The 25,785-nt window shown below is 41.7% G+C and overlaps 1 protein-coding gene across 1 annotated transcript in view; it reads right to left on the bottom strand.

Moving 5' to 3' along the window:
- Positions 1-3,028: 3,028 nt before the first annotated feature.
- Positions 3,029-25,785, bottom strand: part of LOC110532302 (potassium voltage-gated channel subfamily D member 1) — a 63,387-nt gene continuing 40,630 nt past the window's right edge. The window contains exons 3-7 of the mRNA XM_021616066.3: positions 10,164-10,326; positions 9,800-9,883; positions 5,618-5,713; positions 4,810-5,057; positions 3,029-4,251 (exon numbers count right to left, since the gene is read on the bottom strand). Coding sequence (XP_021471741.1) covers positions 4,050-4,251; positions 4,810-5,057; positions 5,618-5,713; positions 9,800-9,883; positions 10,164-10,326 — 793 coding nt within the window. The 3' untranslated portion in view covers positions 3,029-4,049. The remainder of the gene's footprint in view (positions 4,252-4,809; positions 5,058-5,617; positions 5,714-9,799; positions 9,884-10,163; positions 10,327-25,785) is intronic.

Raw genomic sequence — 25,785 nt, forward strand, 5'->3', positions numbered from 1 at the left:
ACGTACTGACAGTTTATTTCACATACGCTATCGTTCAAAATTTTGTGATCACTTAGGAATGTCCTTGTTTTTTGAAAAAAAAAGCAATTTTTTTGTCCATTAAAATAACATCAAATTGATCAAAAATTCAGTGTAGACATTGTTAATGTTGTAAATGACTAGTGTAGCTGGAAACGGCAGATTTTTTATGGAGAGGCACATTATCAACAACCTTCACTCCTGTGTTCCAATGGCACGTTGTGTTAGCTAATTGGGGCGGCAGGGTAGCCTAGTGGTTAGAGCGTTGGATTAGTAACTGGAAGGTTGCAAGTTAAACCCCCGAGCTGACAAGGTACAAATCTGTTGTTCTGCCCCTGAACAGGCAGTTAACCCACTGTTCCTAGGCCGTCATTGAAAATAAGAATTTGTTCTTAACTGATTTGCCTAGTTAAATAAAAATCCAAGTTTGTCATTTTAGAAGGCCGACTGATCATTAGAAAACCCTTTTGCAATTAAGTTAGCACAGCTGAAAACTGTTGTTCTGATTAAAGAAGCAATAAAACTGGCCTTCTTTAGACTAGTTGAGTATCTGGAGCATCAGCTTTTGTGGGTTTGTTTACAGGCTCAAAATGGCCAGAAAGAAAGACCTTCTTCTGAAACTCGTCAGTCTATTCTTGTTCTGAGAAAATGCTATACCATGTGAGAAATTGCCAAGAAACTGAAGATCTCATACAACGCTGTGTACAATTCCCTTCACAGAACAGGGCAAACTGGCCCTAACCAGAATAAAAAGAGGAGTGGGAGGCCCCGGTGCACAACTGAACAAGAGGACAAGTAAATTAGAGTGTCTAGTTTGACAAGTCCTCAACTGGCAGCGTCATTAAATAGTACCTACAAAACACCAGTCTCTTTGTCAACAGCGAAGAGTCAACTCCGGGATGCTAGCCTTCTAGGCAAAGTTCCTCTGTCCAGTGTTTGTGTTCTTTTGCCCATCTTAATCTCTTATTTTTATTGGCCAGTCTGAGATATGGCTTTTTCTTTGCGACTCTGCCTAGACTCTGCCTTTTCACTGTTGACATTGAGACTGGTGTTTTTCTTTTAAAAACAAGGACATTTCTATGTGACCCCAAACTTTTGAACGTTGGTGTAAGTATTGTAAGAACCATAAATTGAACTTGTAGTTTAGATGAACTCTTATAATAAATATGTGATACGTCTCGATCTTTCCATGTCTTTTTTTACTTCATTTAAAAGGTTTAGGTGTAATGTGAAATATGAGGATATATAAAATAGGCTATACTGACACCACAGTAAATATGGTGGCACTGAGAGTCTAGTTGTTAAGAGCGTTGGGCCAATAATCCTGATTGCTTCAGTAAATCGCTCTGCATCTGCTAAAATGTTTATGTAACGAGGGCTGACTTTAGGGATAAGAACTTGAGGCTTAGACTCTAGCTATTGTGAGGGCTAATACTGTGGAGCAAGTGCAATATGAGTGAAGCCGTAAATCCCATTCAGCCATTCTCTAGCTAGCTACCCTCTGATGTCAATACCACAAATCAGATGAATGATGTCATTTTACACAGGTTAGTGCCACTACAAAGGTCAGATTCAATGTCAGGAGGATTAAGTCAGACAGACGTATTAAACATACAGAGACAGAACGCTGTTCCGGTCCATACACGCAGAGATGGACAGGGTTACTCAACACAGGTCATGTAGTGGTCAGATCACACAGTAGGCTAAAACTAAGCATACCGTACTTGAGATTTTCACCGCAATGTATTTATTCTACACTATCTATGTAAACAGACTGTTGATAATTGAAATGAATCAATTAGAAATAAAAACATTGAGGTAATGTCATCATTGTCTACCGTCATTTGAGTGTAAAGGTGAAAGGGGATATTTTACGTCATATGTTGTAGCCTCCCCTACTGGTGACTTCTCAAATGAAATCTTACCATGGAGGGGATTATGGATAAAATAGAAAAACACCACCATTATTCAGGGGAAGAAGCACCGGAACAAAGCGTCTATCCCTTCTCTTTTTGGGAGACTGAAAATAAAAGGCGACACAATTGTCTGAATTCTAATTGCTTTATTTGTGGAATAGAATATAGACAACTGTGCTTTTGATCTGTTCTGCTCGTCGTCCTCTAGGGAATCAGTGCATCTCTATCGCTGACTGAGTACCGGCTGGCGCCACCTCTCCTGAGCCTACACATCCGGTCACTTATCATTGGGTCAGGTAAACACTTCATTAGGAGTGGTATGTATAAGCTTCTTATAATTACTATATAATCTTCCCATCAAACGTGTGTTGTATTCATACAGCATACACGTATAAAGCATATGACACGACTTTACTCATCTGTTGTCACTTCCATGAGAAAACGACATTGTGTAAATAATGTGAATCATATCGCTATATATGTTTGGAAATGAATGTCAGCAAGTATGTGTGAGGTCGACATAGTGCTCATTCTACTCCTATCTGCATTATATGAATAAATACTAAAGTAACTTTAGAACAGCTGTAGTGCACAGTTACAGAGAAGTCTTTCATTGCAATATTATGCAAATAATAATCATCCGAGAAAAAAAGTAGGATTTGCCAAAGTTTGCGGTAAAATAATTACAACGGTTATTGCAAACACCAGATCTCATAAACAGAACTGGAGCCATGACAACAGTAAAGTCCAATGAAGTACAGTAGCAGCACCGATATGTTAGCATGTTTAACAAAAAACGTTGTTTGTCAATTACACAGCCATCAACGGGCTTGCATACACTTAACCCTGTAACACAATATTACAATAAGAGAAGTCAACGAAAGGTAACTGTGAACTTTTCTTACTGGTAACCTCTTCTCACGAATTTCTTTCTCATTGACAATGGATGCTGTTGAATCCCTCCTCTACATTTTATTTCCCAAAAGAAACAGGTAAAATACCTACAACGGTATCCATGCATATTTGTGATCAATAAACACAAGTCCTCCCAACCTACCACACACAGACCACACAATCATACGCACCCACTTCGCATTCTGGCGAGGAACATGCCTCAATATTTTTATTTCATTTTATTTATTTTTTTTAACCTAATGTACACTTCTGGTGCAGCACGTGACATCATTATTACTTCACAATGTTGTCAGGAGAAAGAAATACAACTAACTGTTCTGCGGGAAAGAATAAGGTACCATGCAAAAAACCTATGAGCTCGTCATATCTGACACCACTAATATCAGCAGTTCTATTCTCCACCATCTATTGTACAGGAACATGCATAGCTGTAGTAAGCTTGTCATTACACTGACATTTTTTGGTAAGGTTTGAAGATGCATGTGATACAAAATATGTTACATATGCACTACCATCTAACAATCACTCCTTTATTTTCATCCGAGTTTGTGTGAAGAAATCTATTGCAGAATGCAGAACTAATATTTCTCTCTCTAAAGGTGTATTTATGTATCAATATAATTTTGTCATTATTCATCATCTGTATAATCTCTCCCTGCAATATTTTTTGACACACATTATGTACTGTATATTCGTTTTTCCTGCTTGTTCTAACGTTGCATATCTTGAAAAGTAAAAAGGCCTTCGATGCCACGGTGGGTATATTATTGTTGAAAAACACTCTTACCAACCACACCATCCATATGTGTCCGTTCTCTGAGTCCAAGAGGCATGTAGATTCCTGTTTCACACGCTGTCATCTGTTCCTGCTCAGCTCACAGTCTCCGTGAGTCTCTGTGATACTCACTCAATTTACTAACTCCCCCACCCCCCCCGTAACTCCCTGGACCAAAAGATCAACCAGTAACAGTAACTTCCCCAGCACGTCACATGGATGGTTCAAATCAAATGAATGAATAAATGAAAAAGATTCACGCTAGCCCTACCTCTATTCAGTAGACATTACGTTGGTATTGGAGTGAAGCATTTGCAAAGAGTGTGTGGTATCATCCTTGAATGTCCTTCTTTCCCATGTTCTTCTCTGATGGGCCCCCTTCCTCTTCTTTTGTGCAATGGGTCAAGGTCCTGTGCTTCAGGGGGTTATAAAGAGGAGATCTTGACAGTTTCCTGGGTGTTGAAGGTACTGGAGCGAGAGTTGCGTAGGATGCCAGGGATGGCGGGGGAGTTAGGTAGACTCTCATCAGGAGTGTTGGCTGGGGGAGTGGGGATACTGATGATGGCTGCCGTGTAGTCATCACAGTTCAGCTTCAGGTTTTCAGTCCTGGCATTTAGACTGGAGCGACTGCTCAGACACACACACATAGATCAAGTTAGACAATGCACGCCAATATTCATTTTAATAGCCCAACTTGTTAATTTTGTGTGGACTTATGTGTAATCATTGTAAGTAGATCAGTGTATTCTAGACAGGTAATTTGTTCTTCCACTCTCTGTAAAGTGATACATCCATCTACAACAACTATGTATAAAAATGCAAGTGCAATCTCACCATGATCAACTGTTTCTCTAAACAATAAACTATCATTAGTCATGCTACAGTGACAAATGTAAAATATTTTTTTGCATGGTTTTAGGCTTCTGGTACATTTATCATTAAATGAGGTTGTTTTGACAAACATCAACAGCATCAAAATAGTTAGAGGCAACAGAGCTTGAACAACTTTGCCTCAGCTCGTAATTCAGGATCAGCAGAAGGTTATTTTCAATGAATCAGCCAGAGTAAAATATACTAAAACATCAACAGCCTCTACAGGTGATTTAGTGGTGGGGCAAAGATAGAAAGGGAGGGGTGGGCTCCTTGGATCAGGTGGACAGGTGGATGGTGTGTGCGGTACAGTACCTCTGTGGGTACTGGGTACCAGCAGGAGTCTTGGTGACGTGCAGCGTGTCCAGCTCCTGCACACTGCCCCGGCTGACAGAGACAGTGGAGTTGGCAAGGCGGAAGGCCCTCCTCTTGGCCCGGCGGGAGCAGCAGGTTGTGGTGGCCCCCTGCTGGCTGGACAGCGAAGTGCTGCGGCTGGTGCGGAAGCCCAATGAGTCGGTCACACACACCTCGCTGTAGGTGACTTCATCGGTGAACTCGTGATTCTGTCGAAACATACAAGAAATAAAAATGTCTATCATGTCCCTCAGTGAGTTTAAAACTCTGGGGCAAAGATGTTCAGGAGGAGTGTAAATGTTTCCTGCAGGCTGGATTGTGTTACTTTGTTGTACATTTTGATAATGTATTGACTACTGCTGCCTTCTTGGCCAGATCACCCTTGTAAAAGAGACTCTGTGTCTCAATGGGATTCTCCTGGTTAAGTAAAGAAAGAAAGAAAGAAAGAAAAGGCCTCTGATCAGCCTCACAGCTTTGAACTCGCTGTAGGTTTCTGCATGCTATAGCTCCAGGATGATGTTCTCCTGATGGTGTTTAATGTCTGTTTTTAAGTGGTGAAGCCCAAAGACAAATTTCCACATTGCGTGGATAATAAAGTTTTTGTAATTCTGTGATCGCTGCTCATAACTGCTGAAAGTGTGAAACATCATGAGTATAACACTGCTGAGTGTGCATAAAGTACATCAAAGTGAGTGATCACCTTGAACAAAAAGTTATATCAGACAAAATGATCCATGAGATAGTTAACAGGCAAAAAAGGAGCACTCACTGTGGTTTTCTCCAAGCAGTGCAATAGGTGATGATGTTGGTGCTCAAAGGCGGACCTGTTCTTCACACAAAGAGGTGTGCTGTCACCATCACCATCCTGAGGGACAGAGCAAGAGAGCAAATCACTTAGCCCAACATGGCACCACATGAAAATATATTGTAAGTGAAAATACATTAATAGTTGAATTAGTAGCTGGTAATGCATTGCTGTGATAAGCAAACTTAACATTGTAAACACATGTGAGATTTGATTTTGCCCGACAAACAATGTAGAATGAGTTCTTATTGATACAATAATACCATACACAGTACTACTGAGTAGACCGTATGCCTCCACAGGGCTAAGGAAATACATCTGAGTGACTGTCCTTGACTGTCTGATTGTACAGTAAGTGACCGTTCATGGTCTCTCTCTCCAGTGATGTTCACCCGGACACACAGAACCCCAGAGGACCAGTGCCCCCTCTGATGCTTCCTAAAAAGCATTTTTTTTTTGTGGTTTGTTAAACATATGGCTGTGAAGCTGAGATTTCTAGGTCAAGGTGGTTGATCGCTATCATTATTGCAATAGACGGCGAACAGCCTGTCAAAGTCATCTACATTGAGATGATCTTATCTGTTAGACTGAGAGAGAGTGTGTCAGACTGGGAGGGAGGGAGGGAGGGAGGGAGGGAGGGAGGGAGGGAGGGAGCAGGGAAACAGCTATGTTAGTCACAAAGCCAGTCTGGAGACCTGCTGCAGTGTCAGCGGGCTAAGGGACATCTGTTTGATTCACTACAGACATGTCCGATAAGATCGTCCCTAAGTAGAAACAAAAACAATTAGCTTTGGCCCTTTGGAAGTCGTGCTCTATTGGGTCACTGAATAACAGAGGAGATGGATTAAGTGAGTAGTGTGTTCTTTAGTTCATGGTTTTGCTGTTCTGCACCAGTCTATATGTTGCCATGTACAACAGCACAAAACACTGCACTGCGGTGACATTGCATGAGTGGTTGAACATTTCATGTTAGCTATTGGAAATCTGAGAGAATGTTTTGCATTACATTACATTACATCACATCAAGTAGAAAACAGACTGCTAGCTATCCCTCATACAGTAGATTAAAATGAATGTTAATCACGGTCATTTGGAATAGGATTATGCAGTCCTCATGATAGAGTTCAATCCTAGGTTATTTGTTTTGCAATATATGACAGAATTGGCTATATTTGTCCTAATTTATCAAAAGAGGAACATACTGTAAATAGAAATACTGTGGGAGATAGCATTGCAAATCATAATTCATAGATTAAGTTTGGTTATGGCTGGAAGCCATGCATTCTTTATGCTAATGTTTTTTTAAAGATCCATATTACGGGAAACAGTGAGGTGTCAAATTGGGGAGATGGTTCTATAGGTGTTTGTGGGGGGGACTCTGGTATAGAGACTATACTGCAGGCAAGACTAAGAGGACCAGGAAAATATACAACGCTGTGATAGACCTGGGAGAAAAAACAACCCCTCTAGGTTTATAAATAGCTCTGCAGTCCTGTTAGTAATGGGTTTATAGATCCGTGCTGAAAAAAATACCCTCTCACTCTGGGATTGTAAATATTGGATTATAGTAGCTTTCAGCTGCTGAGAAGAAATAAAGACTACTCTGGAATCAACCTGGTGCATAGTAAAGATGAGAATTCAATCCTTCCCCATCTGTGCCTCCTCCTCCTCCTCTCCCACCTCTACTCGTTACATCAGCAGAATGGGCATCTTCTTATATCCCTCTCTCCTCCTTTGGTGAAGCAAGATTAGTATACTGAAATATGTCTGGGAGGGAGCCCTTCTTTAATTCCCTGCACTGGCTATGGCTATTAAGGAATGTTACTGGAGATACTTCCAGTTGCATTGCTGTCTTCAATCATATTTGGCATCATAGAGAGTATGATATAACACACAGTTACTAACTACACTAGTCTGCCATGCACATAGTACTGTATGTCAACCTGGTCACAGAGCATTTAGTATTATTCTGTACGTAAATCTGAGACTCTCCATTTAGTATGATATGTTACGTTTCATATGGTATGTATTAATTTGTGGATATCCATTACCCATGATGTATGATATGTATGATATGTTACGAATTACAATTCATATTATATGTTATGAATTGGCAAAACATACTATACAGTATGTTACAAATTTGCAAAGCGTATATTATATGTTACGAATTCTAGTTAATTGGCTAACATTAGCAAGATGGCTAACGTTAGCTAGGCTAGGGGTTAGGGTGAGGGGTTACGGGTTACGGGTTACGGGTTACGGGTTAAGATTAGGGTTAAGTTTAGGAGTTAGATTAAAGGGTTAAGATTATGGTTAGGGGAAGGTTTAGCTAACATGCTACGTAGTTGCAAAAGTAGCTAAAAAAGTAGTAAGTCTTTGAAAAGTGGCTAATTAGCTAAAATGAAAAAATGTCAGTCCAAGTCAAGCACTGATGATTACATGGAGTAAAACCTCTGTGAGGAGGTTATGCATGTTACGTGCAATGATGATAACATTAGAATAGTTACCTAATGCCTAGATTCCCTATAGGACAGGGCGTTTCAAAATAGGATACGGACAATATATATATATATATATGAGTGTACAAAACATTAGCAACACCTTCCTAATATTGAGTTGCACCCCTTTTTGGCTCCAAAACAGCCTCAATTCACTGGGGCATGGACTCTACAAGGTGTCGAAAGCATTCAACAGGGATGCTGGCCCATGTTGACTCCAATGCTTCCCACAGTTGTGTCAAGTTGGCCAGATGTCCTTTGGGTGGTGGACCATTCTTGATACACACGGGAAACTGTTGAGTGTGGAAAAACCCAGCAGTGTTGCAGTTCTTGACACACTCAAATCGGTGTGCCTGGCACCTACTACCATACCCCATTCAAAGTCACTTAAAACCTTACAAGAGATACAAAAGTACAAGTAATTGCCAAAATAAAGGAAACACCAACATAAAGTGTCTTAATAGGGTGTTAGGCCACCACAAGCCAGAACAGTTTAAATACACCTTGGCATAGATTCTACAAGTGTCTGGAAATCTATTGAAAGGATGCAACACCATTCTTCAACAAAAAATTCCATAGTTTGGTGTTTTGTTGATGGTGGTGGAAAATGGTGTCTCAGGCGAAGACCAGAATCTCCCATAAGTATTCACTTGTGTTGAGATCTGGTGACTGAGACGGCCATGGCATATGGTTTACATCATTTTAATGCTCATCAAACCATTCAGTGACCACTCGTGCCCTGCTGATGGCAAGTCATCCTTCATTATCACAGGACTATTGGTGCTGACTGATAGATTTAATCAAAGGAAAGTTTGGGATTAAATATGAATGACTGTCAACGTGGCATTCGGTTATTTTAAATGTCATTGAAACTGAAGCTGACTGATTCTTACAATGTGCTTGATGTTCCGGGACAGCAGATTAATTCATCTTTCTTTTAAATGTATATATATGTTTTTCAAATTGGCAATCATAATGACATGAGATTATTATGCAGATAAGGCCAGCAGGCTAGTCTCTTTTTATTGGTTTGTAACTGTTATGAAAGTTGTATTGTCAATTTGTTTTGTAATTAAACACCTCTTTAAACGTGTACATGACACTGCAACAACATTTCCCCATGGGGACAATAAAGTCAGTAAAGTAATGTAAAGATTAGGTAGGTGAAACTACAGCAGAAAATGTTGGTGTCGGGGAGGTGTTCCAGAATTGAGAGAGAGAGAGGGGGGGGGGGAGAGAAAGAGAGAACAGCAATCTATCTGATTCTGAAGTAAATCCAGTTATTATTGGCCAAGAATAAGCTACAGTTAAAGGAACAATTAATGATGCCATGGCAACAAAACTATCTCCAGAAAAGAGAAAAGCTTTAGTGCCATTTTGTTTTGTCACAAAGCTGAACTCCAAATGCTTTATCTTATCAGTCCAGAACCTCTGCTAAAAGCATTAAAGTAGGAATTCACCCTTTTGCCATGGACTCTTCCCTACTTTGCTCAGACCCTGATGAGTGTGTGCTACTATATATATTTAAACATACTTTAGGTGAAATACTGTATGCTGTACATGTGAAATCCAAACATACCCCAGTGAAATAACTATGATTCTCCATATGAGCATAAGGAAACATTTGCTCATGTGTATTGCTTACCTGCAATCCCCCATCCTCTTTGTGCTGCAAGAATGCATTGGTGGCCCCTTTTTTAGCCATTCGAATCCTTGCCTGGCGCACTTTCTGGAGAATGGAAAAGAATTGGATAGAAATGCCTGTGTCAGCACTTGCTCCACATACAACCCAGTGAGCAATATCTGGGGAATAAATACAAAACGGACATTTCACAAGACAGTGTGAATTCTTGTAGCTTTCCAATCGGCATTTGCCTGACAAGCACACCTAGTAAGGATAGAACCCTATCATACATAGGATACATTACAGCAAAGGGTCTGTCGACCTTCACAACAAACTGACATGCAGATGATGAGAATGACATCACGCCTCTCTCTCTCTCTCTTACCTGCTGTGCCCTCATCTTATCTGCCCTTTGGTTCTGGTGGTAGATCCTTGCGAAGTTGGAGACTATAACAGGCACAGGTAGAGCAATCACCAGCACGCCACTGAGGGAGCAGATGGAGCCAAATATCTTGCCCGCTATGGAGTCTGGAACCATGTCTCCATATCTGCAAACAGCAACAACACGCCAGTGGGGGATTAATGTGAGGAACGCTCCTCTCAGGTCATTACTGTGACTAGTGAGACAGAACAGTTATATCTCAGCATCGCAGTGTATACAGGCAGAGACACAAAATAATGGTTGTGAGTGTAAACGTGTCAATCATCCTGTCTTGGACTTTAGAATGGCTCTGAAATCAAAAAAGAAATGTGCCTGAAATAGATGACAGGTCTGACACTCTAACACCTGTGAAAAAACTCATAGGGTGACAAGAAAATGAAATCAACACAATTACTCTCACTTCACTAGTAAGACTTCAATAAATCCATTGTGACAAGTTTTCATTGTGCTTGTGTGAACATTTGATTACATCATACATTACTTGTCAAAACTCAGAAACTCATCTTTGCAACTGAACACCTCATTTAAGAAAGACTGATTGCCATGACTGAGAGGGATCACGCCAGAGCAATTAAGTAGACCATTTGTGTCTCTCTCCTTCACTCTCACTGAACACACACATACTGTACATGCACACACGCACGTGCACAGTCGCGCACATACACGCACATACGCAAGTTGCTGGTGGTTGCCTCATATAGAGTATTACACCATCTCACCTCTGATTGGCCTAGCTTACTCCATAATTCACTGGTGCTGAGCTGAATGACTGTTACAAAGCAATAATAGGGGAGTGATGTCAGAAGCCAGACAGGTGTGGTGGAGCCAACATTTCCCACTTTCATCATGGCCATTGCTGTGCAGTGGAGGAATATGCCGCCTGCCTCCTGATCAGCAAGCTTTCCCATTACAATAAGGCCTACATAGACATGCTGTGTCCCAACATGGCAGGGGGCTACTGTCAGAGATAAACACCACAAACCTGTTAGCATCATTCACTCATGGAACGTTTTGTCTTTCAAATCATGTAAAGACCAAAAGGTTTGTTTTGTTTTGCCCATCTGGCTGTCACTGTCACTGGATAGATTTCTTGAAGGGGCTATTTACATAAATGATAAATGCACAATAAACTTCCCTGCTGTAAGACACATACAGTATGGCAGCTGTGGCACTGTCTGCACTTTGGACCACCAACAATACAAGTGCATAGTGGTACTAATGTATGTACTCTATTCACAACGGGTTGCCTTTTTGACGACATTCTGCAGGTACAAAAACAAGCATGAAGATACTGTGATCCGCATGCATTAATAGTCAGTCACTGTTAGAGTAGAATATTGATCGGAGAAACATTGATACGCATATAACCCATAAGGGAAAAGGGAAAAATATGAATTTTCTGTCTTAAAAACAGATTTGATTTACTGCTTTAATTTGAAGCTACTGATGGACTCCTCAAGCCATACAGTTGAAATTAGTTCTGGATAATTACAGGGGGAAACTGAGAAAGATTACTGTACAGTTGATGGGAAAGCTAATAGAGTTTCTCTGGACTGGGGACATTTGTAAACCACTCAAGTCATTTAGATCAGCACCATTTTGAGCAATTGTTTGTGCCTCATACTGTAGTTACTGCAGCACACCATCATAGTGCTGAGGGAGCATCAGCTAGTTCCAACCATCCGAGTAGCTGCAATAGCTCTGTTAAAGTAGAGCTGTAGTGAAGATGGTGGAGGTGGTGGTTGTAGTAGTGTTTGGTTTAGTATGTTGATACTGTACTTACATACGGTATATCTTCATTCATGACAGAAATTACATGCTCATAATGAGACTCACATTTCTTATTATACAAGTTAAATTATATATCATAAGCAAATGCCTAAGGGACATTTTTTTTCCTACCATATCATTCAAATTCATTCTAGGTCTGATCCTAATACATTTTACAGCCAACTGTTTCCCCTTTGAATTTAAAAATAGATTAATGTTAGCAACGTTTTATCCGATTGCAAGTTAGCTAGGAGGCAAGACGGCTATCTCAAACCCGGCAGAATAAGGAGGGGGAACATCAAAAAAAGCACTCATCGAGACCATAAGACAAAGTGTTTGATAAAATACTACCTGCTGCCTTCTTTTTATGTGAAGATGTTGTCTATTGTTGTGTTCCCTGCTTCCCTCCGTTCAATAGCCCATAAGGGGCTCTGTGCTCCCTGGACCAATCTACATCAACTCCAGCCTCTAATCTAGTTTCGCATTGGAAAACGTCCAAATGATTGAATGGCAGGATCTCTGCAGATGGCCCTCGGTTCAAAGATAAGCAAGAGAACAAGTTATATACAGTACCAGTCAAAAGTTTGGACACACATACTCATTCAAGGGTTTTCTTTATTTTTACTATTACTACATTGTAGAATAATAGTAAAGACATCACAACTATGCAATAACACATATGGAATCATGTAGCAACCAAAAAAGTATTAATCAAATCAAAATATATTTTACATTTGAGATTCTTCAAAGTTTGCCTTTTGCCTTGATGACAGCTTTGCACACTCATGGCATTCTCTCAACCAGCTTCACAAGGTAGTCCTGGAATGAATTTCAATTAACAGGTGTGCATTGTTAAAAGTTAATTTGTGGAATTTCTTTCCTTCTTAATGCATTTGAGCCAATCAGTTGGGTTGTGACAAGGTAGGGGTGGTATACAGAAGATAGCTCTATTTGATAAAATACCAATTATATTATATTATGGCAAGAACAGCTCAAATAAGCAAAGACAAATGACAGTCCATTGTTACTTTAAGACATGAAGGTCAGTCAATGCAGAAAATGTCAAGAACTTTGAAAGTATCTTCAAGTGTAGTCGCAAAAACCATCAAGCGCTATGATGAAAGTGGCTCTCAAGAGGACAGCCACAGGAAAGGAAGACCCAGAGTTACCTCTGCTGCAGAGGATGAGTTCATTAGAGTTAACTGCACCTCAGATTGCTTCACAGAGTTCAAGTAACAGACACAACATCAACTGTTCAGAGGAGACTGCAAAAATCAGGCATTCATGGTCGAATTTCTTCAAAGAAACCACTACTAAAGGACACCAATAAGAAGAAGAAACTTGCTTGGTCCAAGAAACACGATAAATGGACATTAGACCGTTAGAAATCTTTCCTTTGGTCTGATGAGTCCAAATTTGAGATTTTTGGTTCCAACAGCTGTGTCTTTGTGAGACGCAGAGTAGGTGAACGGATGATCTCTGCATATGTGGTTCCCATCATGAAGCATGGAGGAGGAGTTGTGATGGTGTGTGAGGTGACACTGTGAGGGATTTATTTAGAATTCAAGGCACAGTTAACCAGCATGGCTACCACAGCATTCTGCAGCGACACGCCATCCCATCTGGTTTGCACTTAGCAGGACCATCATTTGTTTTTCATTAGGACAATGACTCAAACCACACCTCCAGGCTGTGTAAGGTCTATTTGACCAAGAAGGAGAGTGATGGAGTATTGCATCAGATAACCTGGCTTCCACAATCACTCGACCTCCACCCAATTGAGATGGTTTGGGATGAGTTGGACCGCAGAGTGAAGGAAAAGTAGCCAACAAGTGCTCAGCATATGTGGGAACTCCTTCAAGACTGTTGGAAAAGCATTCCTCACGAAGCTGGTTGAGAGAATGCCAAGAGTGTGCAAAGCTGTCATCATTGCAAAGGGTGGCTACTTTGAAGAATCTCAAATATAAAATATATGTAGAAAATAGTAAAAATAAAGAAAAACCCTTGAATGAGTAGGTGTGTCCAAACTTTTGACTGGTACTGTATGTTAATGCTCATTGATATCATGCTATGAAAGCTATACTATATAATTATAATTGTTATATATTTTAACAATGACACATTTACAGTAGATTGAACACAGGAATTAATAGAATACAAATGAAATATTTGAGACAAAAACAGAATACTACTGTGCACAGGTCAGTTCAGTGTCAGTGTCTCCATGTTTTCTTATGCAGTGATATCCATGCATTTCTCATCAGCATTATGAAGAGCTTCCTAGCTCTTTAATTTGCCCATAATAGAATAATGTCTTAGACAGATGCCCGTGGGGGAGAGCGAGAGAGAGGCAGCCTGGCCTAGATGTGGGTACTGAAAGGGGTCAAGGAGGGTTGTCAGTAGTTCACAGGGATATTGAGTAGAGAGAGAATAGTGAACTGAGAAATCGCAGAAAACTGTTAACTCTTCTTTTTTTCCTTTTTTTTTCACAGCCTTCATGGAAAATGCTTCACATGATTAATCAGCTATTATTTATATGGCTACCTTATATTCTTGGCAGTCATGTGAATGCAGTACAATGCTTTTCATATGAATCACCATCAGCACTACAGGCACTGTACCACTTTATTCCGGCCTCTTCACAATTCTGTCTCTACAATCAAGGCTTGATTTTGGCTGCTCACATTTTTGAAAGAGAGGTTTTGTACATGATCCTTGTATCCAGCCCAAAGGCTATGTTTTTGTGTCTAATAACAGTGCAATATGTTGCACTTCAAGCTTGAGGAAAATGATCAACTGTGTCCAAAAGGTCTGATTCAAACGAGACAAATCATTCCAATCCAGCATTCTCATACTGGAGGATAATCCTCTCTGAAAAAAATGTTTGGGGAAAAGCCAATGAAAATCTTAACACTGACCACAAACAAGCCCATTGGAGAATGGAGCATTTTTGCCAGAGTCACCGAAGGTGAACCAACCATCTCAGATTGAAACTCATTGTGAGTCTTACCTACTCATAGCTAGCAGATTGTAACGGGCTAAGGCGATGCTCCATTAGCCGTTACAGGTTAGGTACTGTTGGAGTAGCAGATAATTTTCTCCCAACTTTATTTCTTTATTTTATCTTATTTAACTAGGCAAGTCAGTTAAGAACACATTTTTACTTACAATGTCAGCCTACCCCGGTCAAACCCTAACCCGGACGACGCTGGGCCAATTGTGCGCCGCCCTTTTGGCCTCCCAATCAAGGCCGGTTGTGATACAGCCTGGAATCGAATCAGGGTCTGTAGTGACGCCTCTAGCACTGAGATGCAGTGCCTTAGGCGTCTGCGCCACTCGGAGAGCCCCCAAATTTTCGACCAACCTTAACTTGGTGACATCCTATTTTCCGGACTTGGAAGACAGCCAATGTCTTCTTATTATCAATGTCTAGTTGGAGGGTTTGCTTGAATATTTTAAACACTCCATTATTAAATGTTTTGCTAACCAAGCAATCCAACAATGTGTACGCCGCCATCTTTTTCAAATTAAAAAAATATTCTCTAATTTTATTGAGACAGGTGAGTGTCATCATGACATGCGGCACTTTGGGGTGGACATCCACCTGTCTCAATCAATGAGAGAAGATTTGAAATAGACAAGATGGCGGTGAATACATGGAGCAAAATGTTTAATTTAATAACAGAGCATTTTCTAAATTCAAACAAACCCCCTGCAACTAGACATGAACGTTTCAGGAATTGAGAAAGTATTGTTATGTTTGGTCGAAAATTCTATGTGCTACACCAAACAGTACGTATCTAAACACACCTATTAGCCAGCTGGAACAGAGTAATGGTCTGACTAGGCCATAAATTCAAATTGCTAACCTACTCAATACTGACTATCACATAAGGTGTGTAACTGATATTGACTTGTTGTGAGTGGAGTGGTGATTGTGTCCGGCAGCTCTGATTGGTTAAACACTCATTTGCTGTACATGATAAACAGCTGCTAATGCAAAGTGACAGACCCACAAGCACCACTTGACATGCATCCTATTCAAACCTAATGGGGACAATGAGCTCATCAGTGATTGCATCAGGTAATGACTCATTTGGTAATGAACAGGCAAATGTCAAGTGCCTGGGAATTAAACAGAGGAAGGACTTCCCCTTGGTTAGCTGACAATGTTAATGATTACAGGAGCACACCTGTATACCACTAAGAGAATGCTCTCTGTTTAGTTACGGTATGACCAATGATTTATTGACAGAAAGTGTCAGCAACTAATAGACCTGCGGTATTCATAGACATTGAAATTGCTGGGATGGGACAACCACATCCCCTCACTTTGATTACAATTGTACAAATTCTATTTGGGTAAGAGAAAAAAAAAACTGTTTAATAAACATTTTAAAAATTACTTTGACTTTGAAGTGTGGATCATTGTGGACTTGGATTCCTTCAGTGATGTCCACATGCTGTGTAGTTGAGGTGATTTGCCTCGGACAAAATCTGTTAAAATCATATTAATAATTCCCGGATATTAACAATAAGTCTGTGACTTATGACCGTCACTCTGTTAAACTTCCAACAGGACTGAAACACAGAAGGGTGCCCTGACAACAGCATTCAGAACAGCAGCATAACATAAATGTATGTATGAGTGATTCCATAAAGACATTCCATAAAACATTAACTTTATCACAGCATTAACATGGGCGCTGAAACAGGTAAGGACATTCAATCAGTGTTAGCAGTGAGCAGCACTCTGTGTTGCTGGAGCCTCGAAGGTTGCTGTTGAGATCGGTTGTTTTGTGATGCTGGGTAGAGGGAGAGAGAGAGCAGAGCATGTGTCCCATATAGATAACCAGGCTATTTAATGCTGCCTGTCTACAGCCTGTGCAATTTGCTGGACTGATCATGAAAAGCTGACCTGTCACCTTAATACTAACCACAGCCAAGGGTATTAAAGTGTGTTTAGATGTGAATGAGTACATTTGTATTTGTGTTTTCACTGTCTAAAGAAAATTAAAGATTTTATGGCACATTAAATCCCCATAGTGGTCTGGTGGTTGATTAATGAAAAGATCATGCAATGGAGAATCATTATTCATGGTCTATTTAAAATCGTGATTCACTCAAATAAATTAGAAAGTATTTTCCTCTTTCGATAAACAGCTGTAGTCCTATCTTAGGACAGAGTGGTACATTTAAATTTATCAGCCACCATGGGTACCCTAATCATTCGCAGCACTCTGTAGTAGGAATGACAACATGAGTAACATAGGAATTACAACCCCTACGTGGGAAGTGATACTGTTTGAGAATTGTCTGTTATTGAATCTCTGAACCAATTTTTTTGGGGAACATAATACAGAAAAAATGATGACATACAGTACTGGCCTGTTGAGGAGTGACGGACTCCATCCTAGCTGGAGGGGTGCTCTCATCTTATCTACGAACATATAGAGGGCTCGAACTCCCCTAGCTCCACAATGAGATAGGGTCCAGGCCAGGCAGCAGGCTGTTAGCCAGCCTGCCAGCTTAGTGGAGCCTGCCACTAGCACAGTCAGTGTAGTCAGCTCAGATATCCCCATTGAGACCGTGTCTGTGCCTCGACCTAGGTTGGGCAAAACTAAACATGATGGTGTTCGCCTTAGCAATCTCACTGGAATAAAGACCTCCTCCATTCCTGCCATTATTGAAAGAGAATGTGATACCTGCCATCTCAAAATAGGGCTACTTAATGTTAGATCCCTCACTTCCATGGCAGTTATAGTCAATGAACTAATGACTGATCATAATCTTGATGTGATTGGCCTGACTGAAACTCCACTCCAAAAGGCTTTCAGAGCCATCCTCGACTCAGTGGGTTTTGTCCAACATGTCTCCGGACCTACTCACTGCCACAGTCATACTCTGGACCTAGTTTTGTTCCATGGAATAAATGTTGTGGATCTTAATGTTCTTCCTCATAATCCTGGACTATTGGACCACCATTTTATTACGTTTGCAATCGCAACAAATAATCTGCTCAGACCCCAAACAAGGACCATCAAAAGTCGTGCTATAAATTCTCAGACAACACAAAGATTCCTTGATGCCCTTCCAGACTCCCTCTGCCTACCCAGGGACATCAGAGGACAAAAATCAGTTAACCACCTAACTGAGGAACTCAATTTAACCTTGCCCAATACCCTAGATGCAGTTGCATCCCTAAAAACTAAAAACATTTAAGAAGAAACTAGCTCCCAGGTATACAGAAAATACCCGAGCTCTGAAGCAAGCTTCCAGAAAATTGGAACGGAAATGGCGCCACACCAAACTGGAAGTCTTCCGACTAGCTTGGAAAGACAGTACCGTGCAGTATCGAAGAGCCCTCACTGCTGCTCGATCATCCTATTTTTCCAACTTAATTGAGGAAAATAAGAACAATCCAACATTTATTTTTGATTTTTGATCCCATTCCTCTCAAAAAATTTAGAAAAAGCTGTAGCACAGCAAATCACTGCCTTCCTGAAGACAAACAATGTATATGAAATGCTTCAGTCTGGTTTTAGACCCCATCATAGCACTGAGACTGCACTTGTGAAGGTGGTAAATTACCTTTTAATGGCATCAGACCGAGGCTCTGCATCTGTCCTCGTGCTCCTAGACCTTAGTGTTGCTTTTGATACCATCGATCACCACATTCTTTTGGAGAGATTGGAAACCCAAATTGGTCTACACGGACAAGTTCTGGCCTGGTTTAGATTTTATGTAACGGAAAGATACAGGTTGTCTCTGTGGATGGTTTGTCCTCTGACAAATCAACTGTAAATTTCGGTGTTCCTCAAGATTCTGTTTTAGGACCACTATTGATTTCACTATATATTTTACCTCTTGGGGATGTCGTTCAAAAACATAATGTTAACTTTCACTGCTATGTGGATGACACACAGCTGTACATTTCGATGAAACATGGTGAAGCCCCAAAATTGCCCTCGCTGGAAGCCTGTGTTTCAGACATAAGGAAGTGGATGGCTGCAAACGTTCTACTTTTAAACTCGGACAAAACAGAGATGCTTGTTCTAGGTCCCAAGAAACAGAGAGATCTTCTGTTGAATCTGACAATTAATCTTGATGGTTTTACAGTCGTCTCAAATAAAACTGTGAAGGACCTCGTCGTTACTTTATCTTTGTGGGCTATACTCGGCCTTGTCTCAGGATGGTAAGTTGGTGGTTGAAGATATCCCTCAAGTGGTGTGGGGGCTGTGCTTTGGCAAAGTGGGTGGGATTATATCCTGCCTGTTTGGCCCTGTCCGGGGGTATCATCGGATGGGGCCACAGTGTCTCCTGACCCCTCCTGTCTCAGCCTCCAGTATTTATGCTGCAGTAGTTTATGTGTCGGGGGGCTAGGGTTAGTCTGTTATATCTGGAGTATTTATCCTGTCTTATCCAGTGTCCTGTGTGAATTTAAGTATGCTCTCTCTAATTCTCTCTTTCTTTCTTTCTCTCTTCTTTCTTTCTCTCTCTCTCTCGGAGGACCTGAGCCCTAGGACTACCTGGCATGATGACTCATTGCTGTCCCCAGTCCACCTGGCCATGCTGCTGCTCCAGTTTCAACTGTTCTGCCTGCGGCTGTGGAACCCTGACCTGTTCACTGGACGTGCTACCTGTCCCAGACCTGCTGTTTTCAACTCTCTAGAGACTGCAGGAGCGGTAGAGATACTCTCAATGATCGGCTATGAAAAGCCAACTGACATTTACTCCTGAGGTGCTGACCTGTTGCACCCTCGACAACTACTGTGATTATTATTATTATTTAGAGAAGAGGACTGGCCACACCTCATACTGGCCACACCGCCTGGTTCTTCTCTAGGTTTCTTCCTAGATTTTGGCCTTTCAAGGGAGTTTTTCCTAGCCACCGTGCTACTACACCTGCATTGTTTGCTGTTTGGGGTTTTATGTACAGCACTTTGAGATATCAGCTGATGTAAGAAGGGCTATATAAATACATTTGATTTGATTTACTTTATTGATTGAGATAAGGTGAAGTAAAACCTCTGTTCTCTCAGTGAGAAAGTTGTGGATGCAGACGCAGTACTCCTTTAGGCTCGGATGGCGCTGGAATGGAGAACTGCTGTTTTACAGGCTCTTGACCAATTCAGCTATTTATTGTGTTGTTTTGTGCTGATTGTTACCTATGACCGAAAAGACCTTCTGGACATTAGAACAGCCATCACTCGATTTTGATGAAGATTTCTACTGCAATGAGTCGGTGGCGCAAGACATAGTGCTCATCACGGACTTGGCCCAAATCCAAAGACTCGGAAGAGAAAGAGACGGCGCAAGAGAGGCAGACAGAGGCCCTATTCTATTGTAGACTATCCTATAAACTGAAGAACTGTAATATCCTATGTTTCTCTGAGTCGTGGCTGAACAAGGACATGGATAATATACAGTGGGGAGAACAAATATTTGATACACTGCCGATTTTACAGGTTTTCCTACATACAAAGCATGTAGAGGTCTGTAATTTTTATCATAGGAACACGTCAACTGTGAGAGATGCAATCTAAAACAAAAATCACATTGTATGATATTTAAGTAATTAATTTGCATTTTATTGAATTACATAAGTATTTGATCACCTACCAACCAGTAAGAATTCCGGCTCTCACAGACCTGTTATTTTTTCTTTAAGTAGCCCTCCTGTTCTCCACTTATTACCTGTATTAACTGCACTTGTTTGAACTCGTTACCTGTATTAAAGACACCTGTTCACACACTCAATCAAACAGACTCCAACCACTCCACAATGGCCAAGACCAGACAGCTGTGTAAGGACATCAGGGATAAAATTGTAGACCTGCACAAGGCTGGGATGGGGCTACAGGACAATAGGCAAGCAGCTTGGTGAGAAGGCAACAACTGTTGGCGCAATTATTAGAAAATGGAAGAAGTTCAAGATGACGGTCAATCACCCTCGGTCTGGGGCTCCATGCAAGATCTCACCTCGTGGGGCATCAATGATCATGAGGAAGGTGAGGGATCAGCCCAGAACTACACGGCAGGACCTGGTCAATGATCTGAAGAGAGCTGGGACCACAGTCTCAAAGAAAACCATTAGTAACACACTACGCCGTCATGGATTAAGCCAGCGCATGTCCAGGCCCGTCTGAAGTTTGCCAATGACCATCTGGATGATCCAGAGGAGGAATGGGAGAAGATGAAGAGGATGCTAAGCTAAAGGACTGTTTTGCTAGCACAGACAGGAAGGAATATGTTCCATGAATCAACCGATGCCATCCAGGACCTCTATACCAGGCGGTGTCAGAGGAAGGCTCTAAAAATGATTAGACTCCAGCCACCAGTCATAGGCTGTTCTCTGTGATACTGCATGGGAAGCAGTATCGATGCAACAAGTCTGGAACCAACACAACGCTGAACAGTTTCTACTCCCAAGCCATAAGACTGCTAAATAGTTAGTTAAATAGTTAACAAAATAGCTACCCAGACTCTCTGCATTGACCATTTTTGCACTAACTTTTTTTTAGACTTATCACATAAGCTGCTGCTACTGTTGTCTAGTCACTTAGTCCTAGTTGTATGTACAGATCTTCCTCAATTACCTTGTACCCCTGCACAGCGACTTGGTAATGGTACCCTGTGTATTTTGCCAAGTTATCGGTGCTCATTGTGTATTTATTATTGTTTTTATTATTAAGTGTTATTACTTTTCTATGATTTATCTATTTTCTTTCTCTCTGCTTTGTTGGGAAGGGCCCGTAAGTAAGCATATCATTGTTAGTTTCCAGGTTGTTTACGAAGCATGTGACGAATAATACAATTTTAAAAGTATTTATTGCCACTGTGGTAAAATACAATAATTCCACACAGGGAGAATTTGTAATTCCTCCCTTGGTAAAATAAAACAATACAGGGAACACCAATGGTGAAGACAGTAATATAAAAAAGCCTCCATTTGATCATCTTAAAATAGAACTGGTCCTCAATGGGTGTGTTCATGTTCAAACAGAGGCAATAATGCATTCACAAGATCTTATCATCACCACTTATCATCCCCCTCCACTTCCTACATCTACTTATCTTGCAGACTGATTCACCATCTTGTTTCGTCTCAAAATATTATAGCAATATCAGTTTTAGGAACAACTAATGCTTGCCCTTTTTTACGATATGCTAGTCCAGGTGTAAAACAGTCTTTAACCTTTCCAACTCTAGAGGGGAATTTCCCCGACTATTGAATCATATCACATGCACTGAAGCTAATATCTGCTCCACCGTGCTTATGAATCAGTGCCTACACCCCATTATGGTTCCAATGATTTTAGTGTGCAGAGCTCCAATGTTAAATAATGGATGACACAATGCAGGCAGTTGTAATATATTTGTATGGCTTTTAGCCTTACCCTACATGGTACCTCTGTTTTAAAAGACAATTCAACCCAAATTCAACCCAACCCAACCCAGTGCACTCTTTGATAAAAAGGGTTCCTGCCTGTCGCCCTCCTATCCTCTCCAGCAGACGGTGTTCCTGCCTGTCGCCCTCCTATCCTCTCCAGCAGACGGTGTTCCTGCCTGCCGCCCTCCTATCCTCTCCAGCAGACTGTGTACCTGCATGCCACCCTACCCTCCTCTCCAGCCTCCTGTTCTCACTCTGCTCTGTTTATCCTCGGCTTGTCGATAGAAGACATCCAAACAGCAGGATGCAAATGAACATTGAAGTCATTATCTGAGTGTGGTATTGAGCCAGAAAGCCATACCATAGTCTAGAGATGGGAGCAGCAAGGGGCAGGGTAGAGAGAGTGAGACAGAGAGAGATAGAGAGAGAGAGTACTGAAGGTGAAAAGGAAAGAGGAGAGAGATGGACACCAGGCAAAATTGGAAGGTGCAGTGATAATAGGGGTTACAGACAAAGGTTGGCAAAAATAAGAAAAGAGCTTTGAGTGCTGGCTTGTCAGGGTGCCAAAAGTGGATGAGTGGATAAGGTGGGGTAAGGACAAATATGAGGGAAAAGAAGTGGAAGGACATGAGAGGTCAAGGAAACAAGTGGAGTATGGGGGAACGGGCTGACGATCAAGAGGGTACTCCAGTGAATTAGCTGATAGGAGCAAGGCCTTGAGATAGAACATAAAACCTGTACACAACCCCAGAGTGTCTGGCTGGCTGGCTGGCTGGGACCATAGAAAAGGGCTCAGATGGAATGTTGTGGTTCACTCATCCACTTTTGACATAATAAATGGTGTCGGAAGAAATGGCAGCCGTTTTACGGGCGCCTAACCAATTGTGCTATTATGTGGGTTTTTTTGCGTAAATTGTAATTGTAATTTCTATCAGCTTTGTTAATGTGCAGCCATAGGAAAAAAACTCTAGACCACCTTTACACCAAACACAGTGACGCATACAAAGCTCTCCCTCGCCCCCCATTTGGCAAATCTGACCATAATTCCATTCTCCTGATTCCTGCTTACAAGCAAAAACTAAAGCAGGAAGCACCAGTGACTCGGTCCACAATAAAGAAGTGGTTAGATGACGCAGATGCTAAACTACAGGACTGTTTTGCTAGCACAGATATGTTCCGGGATTCCTCCAATGGCATTGAGGAGTACACCACATCAGTCACTGGCTTCATCAATAAGTGCATCTATGACGTCGTCCCCACAGTGACTGTACGTACACACCCACAGAAACAATGGATTACAGAAAACATCCGCACTGAGCTAAAGGGTAGAGCTGCCGCCTTCAAGGAGCGGGACTCTAACCCGGATGCTTAAAATAAATCCCGCTATGCCCTCAGACGAACCATCAAACAGGCAAAGCGTCAATACAGGACTAATTGAATTGAATTGAATCGTCCTACACTGGCTCCGATGCTCGTTGGATGTGGCAGGGCCTGAAAACTATTACAGACTACAAAGGGAAGCACAGCCGCGAGCTGCCCAGTGACACGAGCCTACCAGACTAGCTAAATCACTTCTTTGCTTGCTTCGAGGCAATCAACACTGAGGCATGCATGAGAGCATCAGCTGTTCTGGACAACTGTGTGAACACGCTCTCCATAGCTGATGTGAGTAAGACCTTTAAACAGCTCAACATTCACAAGGCCACTGGGCCAGACGGATTACCAGGACAGATGCTCTGGGCATGTGCACACCAACTGGCAAGTGTCTTCACTGACATTTTCAACATGTCCCTTATTGAGTCTGTAATACCAACATGTTTCAAGCAGACCACCATAGTCCCTGTGCCCAAGAGCACTAAGGTAACCTGCCTTAATGACTACAGACCCATAGCACTCATGTCCATAGCCATGAAGTGCTTTGAAGGGCTGCTCAAGGCTCAAATTAACACCATTATGCCAGAAACCCTAGACCCACTACAATTTGCGTACCACTCAAACGGATCCACAGATGATGCAATCTCTATTGCACTCCACACTGCCCTTTCCTACCTGGACAAAAGGAACACCTATGTGAGAATGCTATTCATTGACTACAGCTCAACGTTCAACACCATAGTGCCCTCAAAGCTCATCACTAAGCTAAGGACCCGGGGACTAAACACCTCCCTCTGCAACTGGAACCTGGACTATCTGACGTGCCGCCCCCAGGTGGTAAGGGTAGTTAACAACACATCTGCCACGCTGATCCTCAACACTGGAGCCCCTCAGCGGTGCGTGCTCAGTCCCCTCCTGTACTCCCTGTTTACTCATGACTGCGTGGCCATGCACGACTCCAACACCATGATTACGTTTGTAGACGACACAACATTCAGATCACCTGATCACCGACAACGACGAGACAGCCTATAGGGAGGAGGTCAGAGACCTGGCAGTGTGGTGCCAGAATAAAAACATATCCCTCAACGTAATCAAAACAAAGGAGATGATTGTGGACTACAGGAAAAGGAGTGTGTGTACGGCCCAGTACATTACTGGGGCTAAGCTGCCAACCATCCAGGACCTCTCTATACCAAGCGGTGTCAGAGGAAGGCCCTAAAAATTGTAAAAGACCCAGCCACCCCAGTCATAGACTGTTTTCTCTGCTACCACATGGCAAGCGGTACAGGTGGGCCAAGTCTAGGACCAACAGGCTTCTCAACAGCTTTTACCCCCAAGCAATAAGACTCCTGAACAGCTAATCAAATGGCTACCCGGACAATGCATTGTGTCCCTTTTACGCTGCTGCTACTCTCTGTTTATCATCTATGCATAGTCACTTTATCTAATCCTACATGTACAGTGGGGCAAAAAAAGTATTTAGTCAGCCACCAATTGTGCAAGTTCTCCCACTTAAAAAGATGAGAGAGGCCTGTAATTGTCATCATAGGTACACTTCAACTATGACAGACAAAATGAGAAGAAAAATCCAGAAAATCACATTGTAGGATTTTTAATGAATGTATTTTCAAATTATGGTGGAAATAAGTATTTGGCCACCTACAAACAAGCAAGATTTCTGGCTCTCACAGACCTGTAACTTCTTCTTTAAGAGGCTCCTCTGTCCTCCACTCGTTACCTGTATTAATGGCACCTGTTTGAACTTGTTATCAGTATAAAAGACACCTGTCCACAATCTCAAACAGTCACACTCCGAACTCCACTATGGCCAAGACCAAAGAGCTGTCAAAGGACACCAGAAAAAAAATTGTAGACTTGCATCAGGCTGGGAAGACTGAATCTGCAATAGGTAAGCAGCTTGGTTTGAAGAAATCAACTGTGGGAGCAATTATTAGGAAATGGAAGACATACAAGACCACTGATAATCTCCCTCGATCTGGGGTTCCACGCAAGATCTCACCCCGT

The sequence above is a fragment of the Oncorhynchus mykiss genome, chromosome 9 (assembly GCF_057628025.1).
Source record: "Oncorhynchus mykiss isolate SJ-2025 chromosome 9, ASM5762802v1, whole genome shotgun sequence".
NCBI lineage: Eukaryota > Metazoa > Chordata > Actinopteri > Salmoniformes > Salmonidae > Oncorhynchus > Oncorhynchus mykiss.